General features: G+C 38.3%; 1 protein-coding gene across 1 annotated transcript in view; it reads right to left on the reverse strand.

Moving 5' to 3' along the window:
- Positions 1-12,522, reverse strand: part of PREX1 (phosphatidylinositol-3,4,5-trisphosphate dependent Rac exchange factor 1) — a 2,105,011-nt gene that overhangs the window by 269,000 nt on the left and 1,823,489 nt on the right. The window contains exons 24-25 of the mRNA XM_044089931.1: positions 12,400-12,522; positions 10,059-10,347 (exon numbers count right to left, since the gene is read on the reverse strand). The exon at positions 12,400-12,522 is cut by the window's right edge and continues 88 nt beyond it. Coding sequence (XP_043945866.1) covers positions 10,059-10,347; positions 12,400-12,522 — 412 coding nt within the window. The remainder of the gene's footprint in view (positions 1-10,058; positions 10,348-12,399) is intronic.

The raw sequence follows: 12,522 nt of genomic DNA on the forward strand, positions 1-12,522 counted from the left end.
GATGTACAAATGCAGGCAGCACTCTGAACAGTTCCAGTTTTCAGCCCCAAGCTCACTACCAAAGCATCCATGGAAAGGTTGTGTATTGTTCAATAGTCACAACCAAAGCATTTATGGAAAGGCTGTGCCTAGCTCAATAATCACTAGCAAAACATCTGTGGAAAGGCTGTGCCTAGCTCAACAGTCACTACCAAAACATGCAAGGAAAGGCTGTGCCTAGCTTAATAGTTACTATTAAAGCATCTGTGGAAAGGCTCTGACTAGCTTAATAGTCGCTACCAAAGCATCAGTGGAAACTCTGTGTTTAACTCAATAGTCACTACCAAAGCATGCAAGGAAAGGCTGTGCCTAGCGTAATAGTTACTATTAAAGTATCTGTGGAAAGGCTGTGCCTAGCTTAATAGTCTCTACCAAAGCATCAGTGGAAACGCTGTGTTTAGCTCAATAGTTACTACCAAAGCATTTGTGGAAAGGCTGTGCCTAGCTCAATAGTCACTACCAAAGCATCCGTGGAAAGGCTGTGTCTAGTTCAATAGTCACTACCAAAGCATCAGTGGAAATGCTGTGTCTAGTTCAATAGTCACTACCAAAGCATCAGTGGAAATGCTGTGCCTAGCTTACTGTCACTACCAATGCATCAATGGAAAGGATATGCCTAGCTTAACAGTCACTACCGATGTATCAATGGAAAGGCTATGCCTAGCTTAATAATCACTACTGATGCATCAATGGAAAGGCTGTGCCTAGCTTACTGTCACTACCAATGCATCAATGGAAAGGATATGCCTAGCTTAACAGTCACTACCGATGCATCAATGGAAAGGCTATGCCTAGCTTAATAATCACTACTGATGCATCAATGGAAAGGCTGTGCCTAGCTTACTGTCACTACCAATGCATCAATGAAAAGGCTGTGCCTAGCTTAATAGTCACTACCGATGCATCAGTGGAAGGGCTATGCCTAGCTTAATAATCACTATCATCAATGGAAAGGCTGTGCCTAGCTTACTGTCACTACCAATGCATCAATGGAAAGGCAATGCCTAGCTTAATAGTCACTACCAATGCATCAATGGAAAAGCTATGCCTAGCTTAATGTCAATACCAATGTATCAATGGAAAGGCAATGCCTAGCTTACTGTCACTACCGATGCATCAATGGAAAGGCTGTGCCTAGCTTACTGTCACTACTGATGCATCAATGGAAAGGCTATGCCTAGCTTAACAGTCACTACGGATGCATCAATGGAAAGGTTGTGCCTAGCTTACTGTTACTACCAATGCATCAATGGAAAGCCAATGCCTAGCTTACTGTCACTACCAATGCATCAATGGAAAGGCTGTGCCTAGCTTAATAGTCACTACCGATGCATCAATGGAAGGGCTATGCCTAGCTTAATAATCACTACCGATGCATCAATGGAAAGGCTGTGCCTAGCTTACTGTCACTACCAATGCATCAATGGAAAGGCAATGCCTAGCTTACTGTCACTACCAATGCATCAATGGAAAGGCTGTGCCTAGCTTAATAGTCAATACCAATGTGTCAATGGAAAGGCTATGCCTAGCTTACTGTCACTACCAATGTATCAATGGAAAGGCTATGCCTAGCTTACTGTCACTACCAATGTATCAATGGAAAGGACAGTTCCTGCTGTCCTTGAACACTCCTATAGTAAAATATCCAGATAATGACAGACTAAAGAATTCAGCTAATACATAAACAGGAGACACTAGGCAGAATTCTTGCCAAGTCAAAAATTTAACAGTCCACAGATAGCTACATTTGATGCTTGTTAATGCTAGGGGCATTAATAATGCTGTTTTTTAACTGGAAAATTTGCTACACTTCCACAAGATTGATGTTGTTATTGTTTGTGAAACATGGTTAAAGAACAATGATTAGAAACCAGTTCTGTCAGGGTATAAACAATTTTACTGTAACAGGCATTCTAACAAAAAAATCAGGTGGAGGTGTTATGACGGGGATTAAACATTGTTATGAGACCTGTGATTTATTACATGTTCGGTGATAACACCAATACTACAGATTGTGTAGCTGTGAGAATAGACACAACCCTGGAACACATAACAACTACTGGAATGCACAGACCACCAGAGTCAAGTGCTGATGACCTAGAGGAATTCATACATTTCTTACAAGAAACACAGGAGGGTAGAATAACATTAACTGGGGACTTAAAATTACCAGAATCAGATTGGAATAATACTGATTCAACAACATTAGTAAGGAAATTATTCAAAACATGTTCAGGAACAACAATTGCTTCAGACTGTAAAAAAAAAAAAAAACTACCAGGAAATGTAACATACTAGACATTGTGTTACGAAAGAAATTACTGTTACTTCAAGTCAAGTTTTACCACTGTTGATATGCAGTGATCAAGAGGTTATAAAGGTTAGATAATTCTGCCAAAATGAAATATAAACTAGTGCATAGAAGATTAATTACAGATTATATGGATGCAAAACAGCTTCTATGTAAAACTAACTAGAGTAATGTGTTCTGTGGAAAACTGCAGTTGGAATGTGGAAAACCTTTAATAAGAAATTGATTGAGTGCAAAAAAAAAAAAATGTTTAACATCAGGATCTAGGCATACAACATCAGGGGGATATATTTCCATAAGAACAAGATACTTGATTATAGTGAGAGCCAAGAAATAGAAGACTGGTAGAAATACAACTTTGAAAACTGAAATAAACAAGATGGACAAACAATTCAAGCATAGTGTGAGACAAGATCAAGAAAAAATTGAAGAAAATTTATATTAAGATATTGAGAATAATAGGAAACCTTTTTATACATATATAAGACGCGGAAGGAGTAAAGACATACAAATTGATAAACTGCGTGTAGATTTTAAAATGTATTCATAGACACAACTGATTATAGACATATTCACAAAATCTTATGCAAAACAGTTATGACTACACAAAGGGGGTGATAAGTTGCCCTACTGACATCCAAGTAACCATAGAAACATGAATCAAATTAGATTATACTGAACAAGAACTGTGCAAACTGGATCCAAAGAAAACACAGGGAGGAGATGGAATTAGTAATAATGACTTGAGAACACTTCAGCAAAAGCTTACAATACAACTATATCTATTATTTACTAAGTCATATAGACATGGGGATATTCCTCAAGATTGGAGACATGCTTATTAAACCTGTCTTTAAGGCAAAGGGGAGTAGGACAAACCCATAGTCATATAGACCCTTAAGTCTACTTTCATGTTGTGGAAAAATAATGGAGAAGGTAATATTGGATAAGTTATTGTCAGAATTGGATAGGCTGGAACTTGAAACCATATATATCAGCATGCATGTCTTGAAAATAGATGTATTACCTCCTGTAACATGATGTTCTTTAACAGTATAATAACAGCTATGAATGAAACATTGTTCTGTGATGTAACTTATAAGGATTTAACTTCAGTACTTGACAGGGTCATACACAAAGCATTGATTGATAAATCAGAACAACTAGGTATTGATGTACTCTTGATAAATGGATAGCTGCATGGCTTACAAACAGGATGTGGCAAGTATCATACAGCAATTGGACAAGTGAAATTCTTGGTTACAGTCAGGGTGTCCCACAGGGTTCTGTCCTAGGTCCTTACTTGTTTAGATTGTATATTTCAGACCTAACTTGAAGTGTTCTGCAGTCCATATGCAGATCACCTGAAACTGGGTAAACTGATTACATGTGTTACAGATAAAGCATGTCTGCAAAATAACTTGACTAAATTGACCATTTGGGCACAGAAGAATAGTATGCTGATAAATACATAAAAAAGTAAGCACATGAGATTTGGGAGACATAACCTGAAAGGAGAATATTTAATACAGCACACAGTGATTGAAAGTGTTGATTCATTACGGACCTGGGTATATGGTTAGATCCTGCTTTTAGCTTTTCTTAATCATATGAAACCAATTGGTTAATGATAGTTATAGAACTATACCTTCTATAAAAAGATTTATAAAGTCTAAGAAATCAGAAGTGATGAAGTCATTGTTTGTTAGTTACATTAGACTCAAACATGAGTAAGGAATAACAATATGGAAACCCTGTAAGAAAGCAAACATGAGTAAACTGGAAAGAGTACAGCAAAAATATACCAAGGGCATCCATGGATGTGAGAATTTAAGTTATTATGAAAGACTAAAATATCTGAACTTATAGACTGCCTCTTACAGATATCTAACAGGAGATCTTATTCAGGTATATAGGACATTTAGTGACACCTACCTCTGGGAATGTTTGGGGTTATCAAACAGTACTAGAGAATCATCAGATAACCTGTGTAGAAAATTCTGTAGGAATGAGAAGTGCACTAATTGGTTCTCTGACAGAGTAGCTGATGCATGGAACAGACTACCAAATTACATTAAAGCAAGTACCAGTTTAGATATTTTAAGAGCAGCCTGGACACTTATTACGGGAACAAGTGTTTTGGTATATTGGCAGGCTGGGGGGCATTAATGCCCATGCCTGAAATATCTGTATATATGTATGCATGTAATGACCTTTTGTAAGCTCTTAATATAGGATGTAATGATGGTGAATTGGCTATACAACATATTCTACAACTATGTTGCATGATAAGAGTCTCACAACAGACAGTTAAGGTCCTGCACCCTATCTGTGTAATAGTTAGATCCCTATCAGGCATCCATAAGGAAACCTCAGGGTGCTATTCCATTTCCATTATTCACAAAGAATCTCAACACAATGACAAGGATACAGCCAGGTTAGAAGAAAGAAGTGGCCAGGGTGCTAATAGTGAGATAAGGGTGACAACAGTGAACATCTAGCATTATGGTGACTGTAAATGTACAGCAGACTCCCTCTTATCTGCTCTCACTGGGACCAGACGTTAGGCTGCATAAACGAATGGCTGCTTAATCAGAAAAAGCATACAAAATAGCATTTATAGGTTATAAATCAGCTAGAATAGCAGGCTTTGTGTTACTATATGCATTTTTCTAATGAATATAAACTCTAAAACAAAAATGTCTGTCATTATTTCGCTCAGAGGAGGGGAAGTGTTGTTCTTTTCTGTTGTCTTTTGCTAGGGTTATGAAATTTAAACAGGAAGCTGGTTAGAGAGAGGCCAGACAAGAGGGAGTCTATTGTACCAGGTTGGTAATTACTTGCACGATTTAGAAGGGTGAGCATTTCATTCTAAAAGTGCATTTTCGTAGGTCAAAAAACAAAATACATTCCTGTTTCACCAACCATACAAAGACAGTATAACAGTAAATAGTAAGACCACTCATTTCATTTACAAACAGCCCCCTCCCCATACCCATTACCTACCTAAAGTATGTGTTTGGTCTTGCCAGCATCAGTAATAATGTTTTCATTACTGTATTGAATTGATGCATGTAAATAGAGTTTGCATTCTATCTTGTTTCACCCAAATACACATAAGTCCTGCAAAGGCAGAATTATTACACCAAAGCTACAGTGCCAAACATTTCATCCACAAACAGCCATCATATCAATTGCCGAACTAAAGTATCTGCTTTGGCCCTGCCAGGATTAAAACAAAAATAGCATGTTGTTGTGTCTTTCGGCTTTTCCCGGTTAGGGGTTGCCACAGGGGAACTCCGGTCTGCTAATGATTGGTAGTTGATTTTTACGTGCCGAGTTACCAGCCCTGACACACAACCTTCAATGAAGGTATGCCCATTCACGCATGTCTCCATGCAGATGACGCTCTAGCCGAGAATCGAACCGGACAGCGTCTTACCGTGAGGCGACAACGCTACCGCAGCACCACCACCGGGGGATTCTAAAACAAAGAAATGATTGTATTAATTTACTCTGTTGCACAGAAACAGTAGTTACAAGCTTGTACGGCCGCTGACTTTACACAAATACATATTAATCTTGCAAAGCCACAATTACAACAATAAACAGGAAGGCCAATAATTCATTTAATTCACAAACACCCCCAATTACCTAACTAAAGTAGCTGCTTTTTACCCTGTCAGGATTGAAGTAGAAATAATAACAGTCGGGTTGCAAACCTGCATTTCTTTCATTTTGTTGCTAGAAACATTAGTCACAGCTTGTGAATGCCAGAAAAATACACATTTCATTTTATTTATTTTACTTTTGTTTACCCAGTTTTCTGCAACAGGCTTGAAAAAAAAAAACTTTTCAGCATTTGTCCAGGGAGAAAAGCTCCAACATATTAGAAACATTTTTAAACAAACATTCAGTATATACATGAACAAATATGAATTAACATACATTAAGAATTACTCAAAAACCTGCTAATTATTTTGCATCATCTTAAACTACAGACAGAAAGTATTACAGTTTTGCAAAGCTGGAAATACAACAGCAGTAAACAGTAGTAATAGTAAACATTAGGGACAGTTGTTTCCTTCACACATCCCCAATCTCCACTGCCTCCCCCACCCACAGTATCTGATTTGATATTGCGAGGTTAAAAACAAAAACAACACCAAAAAATGATGACACTGTCATCAAGGTAAGTATTCTTTTTTCACATAAACAATACTTACGAGTTCAGAGCTTGGGGTTGATCATACTTCACTCAAATGCACATTACTCTTACAAAGCAAGCCAGAACTGCAGTCATTCCTTTCGCACATAGGCATTGCCCCCATCCCAACTGCCTACCCAGAGAATCTGCTTTGAATCTACAAGGTTTAAACTAATTAAAATAAAATACCACAGTTACATTACTGTATTTCTTTCACATCACAATACCAAGAACTTCCACGCGATCTTACTTCAGTTCACCCATACGCACTTGACTCATGCAACAGTAGAGATAAAACATCGATAAACCATATTAATGTATCTTGACTAAGCCTGCAAAAAATATTAGGTTAAAAAAACCCTGTCATCCACAAACGGGCCCCAGAACACACTGCATACCTAGTATCTCTTTGACTCCTCCCAGGATATTATATTTGAAGGAAAGAAAAAGAAGAAAGTCATCACAGGTCCCCAAAAGACACAGACCACTGCATCTGGCTGACCCTGCCTGTGTATTATTATTAAGTTACAAAAAGAAAATCAACAGTCCCCAAAACACATTACCTCCCCATATCTGGTTAATTCTGCCAGGATATTATATTAAAAAAGAAAAAATATCAACACTTTCCAAAACACACAGACCACTAGAATCTGTTGACCCTGCCAGTGTATTATGTTCAAAAAAGAAAATCATCAACAGTCCCCAAAAACAGATTGCCTCCTTATATCTGGTTAATCCTGCCAGGATATTATATTAAAAAAAGGAAATTCGTCAACAGCTCCCAAAACGCACAGACCACTAGACTCTGGCTCACCCGGTCAGTGTATTATGAAAATAAATATGAACAGAATGCAGAATAATATAAATGAACAACTGAAGTCCGGCCCTAAGAATGCGTAGCAAATGTGCTCTTTTGCGTTAGGCCAATGTCCATACCAACCACTCTGAAATAAAGCTCACAGTAACAACTACAGAGCAGGAGTTATGAAACTGGCTTACCAAACCCCCCCCCCTCTCACACTCTCAGATCAGACGTTACAGTGCTAACTTATCCACAGGAACTGCAGTTTGATTAAACTATTGCATTTACAAACGTGCACACACTCACACACACACACACACACACACACACACACACACACACACACACACACACACACACACACACACACACACACCCGGGACAGTCTACTTGATGGTAGTAACCAGAAGGTAAGCAAGGGTAGTAACACATACTACCCTTGCCTACCTTCTGGTTACTACCATCAAGTAGATGCAGTCCATCACACCAAAGATTGCCATTTACAGTACCATTCTTAATGATAACAATAACTGATAGTCATTTAAATAAGTAATCAAATTATTTTTTAGTAGAAGCTGAGTACAGTCCCGAACCTATGGATGGCAGTACCCTGATATCAGTCAATACATAAATAAACAGTCTCCTGCTTTTAAAATGTAATAAACAAAATTCTTTTCTAACAGAAAGTTGAGCAATACAGTTGAAAAATGAAACATACACATAAGACACAGTATTGCACAAAGAAAACATGAAATAAAGTATTTCAACAAACTGATGGCTTATAGAGGACCGAGTAAGTCAAACAAGTAGCAAACATAAACAACAATAAAAAGATGAACCTGCACAATGAAAACATGTGTCAAGAAGGTTTATTCACCACTCACTAAGTGCTTTCGCTTTTAATACATACAGGCTTCTTCAGAGTGAAAAAAGGATAGTTAGACCAACCTTAAATACCCATAATCCTAAAATCAATTAAATCCCAATTAATAAATTAAAGAAATATTCAGTGTCACAATGAAAATTCATTATAAAATACTTACTGCTCGAAAGATAATATGAAACACAGATACCCGCCATAAATCTTGTAAAGAAAATATTAATAAGTTTATCAATCAACAAGGATAAAAAAAAAATCATAACAAATACTAATAAGAAATACACAATAAAATTTTAAAAATATGTGTGTGTGTGTGTATATATATATATATATATATATATATATATATATATATATATATATATATATATATATATATATATGGTTTACTATCATAATTACGTAAATAAAAAAAGTGTACTTATTAGCGAAGTGTTTCTCCGAAAGTACACAATTCCGAATGTTCCCAATGTCGGAAAACAGCTGTTAATGTTGAAAATGTCATTTATGACATTTTCGACACTTAACAGCAATCCCACCCTTCCCTTAACTCCCTAACTAGCTAGCCTAAAATCAAGTTTATGCAGGGAGGCAAGCCCCCCTGCACCCCCCCAACTTAATATTCCAACTCCGAGATCGCACTACAGTGAGGAAAGGGATGTATTTTCCTAACCGCACTGTACCGCGATCCCTTTACATGAGCGAACGTTATAATTGCAAATGCACAGTCAATTCGCAATTATACCGTTCGCTCACGTAACCTGCTGAAATATGAAGCATTCGAACATCTGTTGTTGAAATACTTCATAGCCGAGCAATTGCACGGCAAAACTGTAATGGTAAACCATATATATATATATATATATATATATATATATATATATATATATATATAAATAATAAAAAATCCTCTAATTATTAAACATTTATAATATATGTGCATAAATTAATTCATTAAGTCCTTAGTTACTTAAATTAGATAGTAGTATCAAGGAATTTAACAACCATATAGTACAGTTTTCTGCACCCTTGATATGGGGGTAGGGGGGTTCTGCTCCCACATGCCAGTCTCTAATTACACTACCTCTCAGGTCATGCTTACTTGGAGGAAAGGGAATAATTATTTACCTTTAGTTCAATCTCAAAGGCAGCATGTACACAGATTGTAGTGCAGGAGCAAATCTCCCACATCAGGGTTTGCAGGGGCCATAATCTGTTTTGCAACCACAGAGGTTTGACCAGTGGAACAGTGTGGTCAGTAACCTGGACATAAGTAAATGTGTCAGTGGTAACAACAAGTAGATCCTTTATTTATTTTTTCATGGTTAAAGTGTTTCTACTTAATTTCTCAGTGTTATTTCTATACTGGAATTATTCTCCCAAAGATTCTTCTGAAAATGGAACTTCCCAAATGCACATCTAGGGACACCAAATGTAACAAGGAACTATACTCAATGAATACTCTTTCTATAGGCTTAACTATGAGGCACACATATCAGCTATTGGAAATGAGTCAGCACACCTCTATGTAGCCTAGCTAGAGCTCCACACCCAACAATTCAGCTCTATGCCATCAAGGAAGAGTAAATCTTGTATAGGCCACAAGGGCTTTCACCTGCCCATATCCACAATTTGTAAATGTCAGGTCGGGTCGGTGCTACATTTCAACATCTCCCTTCAGGAAACTCACCAAATGAAACCAGCAGTGGCCTCTTAATATCAGTTGGTAGTAAATGGGAGAAGGATATTTTCCGAGCTATCACCTTGACAGGGGAGGTAAATACATAACCAAAGTGGCATATACAAATCGAATACTTACACATCTATTTGGGCAACATATTGCTTCATTTCTTTCACTGCAAGGTCTAGTTTGTTGAAAAGATGGAAGTATGACTTCTGAGTCTCTATATCCTCTTCTTTTGATGACGTGAGGCCTTCATTTTCTTGATTTGCCAGTCCATTTTGTTGGATGAAGCTGCTGTCATGTGTACCTCCTTCATGCCCCACTAGTCCATTTGAGTCAGCATCTTCTTGAATAATGTACTGGCGAGATGGGGCGGCCATGGTGGTAATGCAGTGCTGTGTGTATGACATCGGAGACATAGCACCTAGGCATCAAAGAAACAAGTTTTGAGTAATTTATTGCAACTTCAACAGCAGCTTCACTTCTGTAATGCAAAGCTTCACCAAATCTTGAATGAACCCACTGTCTCTTATAAGGATAGCAAAGACATAAAACTCCCACATACCACACACAATGGAGACAAATCAGCTATACAAAACCCAAAATGGCCTGAGCTGTTGCCTTTTCTCTGGGTCAAAGTATATATAAACAATGCAGCATAATATACCAAGAGGTATGCTTGAGGTGGGAACTGTCCTTTCACTACTGCTTCCACCAAAAGCATGGATACCTGTGGATACTGCCTTGCGGTAATCACAAACATTAAGCCAAACTGCAGGAAGTGGGATGTAACTGAGACAGACTGTCCCTTGAGGTGGCACATCTACACTCCTCTGTCTAGGCATGAAGTATTAATGGTCAGCTTCTGGCTGGGTTCTGGTGTGACAAACTGGAAATCTACATTGAGGTAAATCTGAATCACCCATCACAAGACTTCCTTCCTGAAGGCGGGATAACAAGGATCATTTCCTCTATGACTTAATACAGCTCGTCTACACAGACTCGTCAATCAGCACAGTATTTCCATCATGTGCAGCCATATGCGGGGTAAGAGATACTGATAATGTAACTCAGTGGAAGTAAAGAAGGAGTGAACTATTTGACAGGGTTTGTCTGAAATGCAGGGACAGAACCAGTTCATTAATAAAAGTTTGTCCCGAGGGAGAACTACCTTGTTCTTCACTATGTGCAGGACTGTCTATAGGAATAATATGGAGAAGGGTGGTCACATGCCAGATTTGTTGGCATTTACTGAGATGCCAGGCTTCTGCAAACAACAGGAGGTACACATGAACTGTGGCTTGCTGTCTGACTACGAGGTATCAAAGTGTTTCAGGTAGTCTGTGTGAAAGTGGTCAGGAAGAGAGCCACAGACTGAGAGTTACTGATTCATTTTTACTTGTTAGCAGTAGCTAGATGCCTTGGAGATGTGATAAAAGGGTAAAGAAGCAGCCCATTTTGATTCTTTGATAGAACACCAAGGACAGAGGTAAGACATTACCTTTAATTAGTCCAACACAGGCTGTACAATAAGGGAAATGGAACTGCTGGCAGGTGTGTGTGTGTGCGTGTGTGTGTGTGTGTGTGTGTGTGTGTGTGTGTGTGTGTGTGTGCGTGTGTGCGTGTGTGTGTGTGTGTGTGTGTGTGTGTGTGTGTGTGTGTGTGTGTGTGTGTGTGTGTGTGTGTGTGTGTGTGTGTGTGTGTGTGCATTTGTTGGAGACATCATATTTTCTCTGTGCCCTACAGGTTGTAGGTTAGAGGGATCATGAAGTAAAGGCATGTTGAAGCTAACCCCATCAGATTCTGTGGTACTACAAGTGGATAGTTCTTATAGCCCATATGCTGCTGAAGATGTTGGGTAAGGAAGACAGAACTTTCTTTTCTGGAAAATTATAACTTGGTGCTACCTATTATATGGAAAATTGGCATCATTGCTGGTACAGTTTTTCTTCTGCAGTGCTGGCCCTCCAGCCCCAAGATCCGCAAATTCAATGTATAATTTCAGCAGAAAAATACACAGCTTTCTTAACATCTGTACAGCACACCAGCACTGCTCCAGAGACTATGTAATCACAGTTACCTAGATTATCACATACATAACTACCTCCAAAATCTTTGCTTGCATAAGTGCATGCCACATGTACATGCATGACCACTCGTGTGCAGATTCATATTCATACACACACACACACACACACACACACACACACACACACACACACACACACACACACACACACACACACACTCTCTCTCTCTCTCTCTCTCTCTCTTTCTCTCAGAACTACATACAGAAGGTATACTACCTTGATTAGAAGTATCCTCATTGATATACAGATGCGTAGCACACATGGTGACACAATTTCCCAATTTTAAAGGTCAGTCTATAACTGTCACAAAGATGTAGGGTCCCTTTATGATCTACTGTTGCTCACACTGGACCAATTTAATGCCACAAAACTTAATTTATTCTTACCTTGATCTTGGTCCAGTCCAAAGAAGGAATTTTTTCTACCAAATCGAATGCTGAATGTCCTCCCTGCTGAAGTGGTAGTTTTGGGGTAGGACACCTCCATTATATTCAAATGACAATTAGTTG

The sequence above is a fragment of the Protopterus annectens genome, chromosome 12.part0, assembly GCF_019279795.1.
Source record: "Protopterus annectens isolate FY-2018-M chromosome 12.part0, PAN1.0, whole genome shotgun sequence".
Classification (NCBI taxonomy): domain Eukaryota; kingdom Metazoa; phylum Chordata; order Ceratodontiformes; family Protopteridae; genus Protopterus; species Protopterus annectens.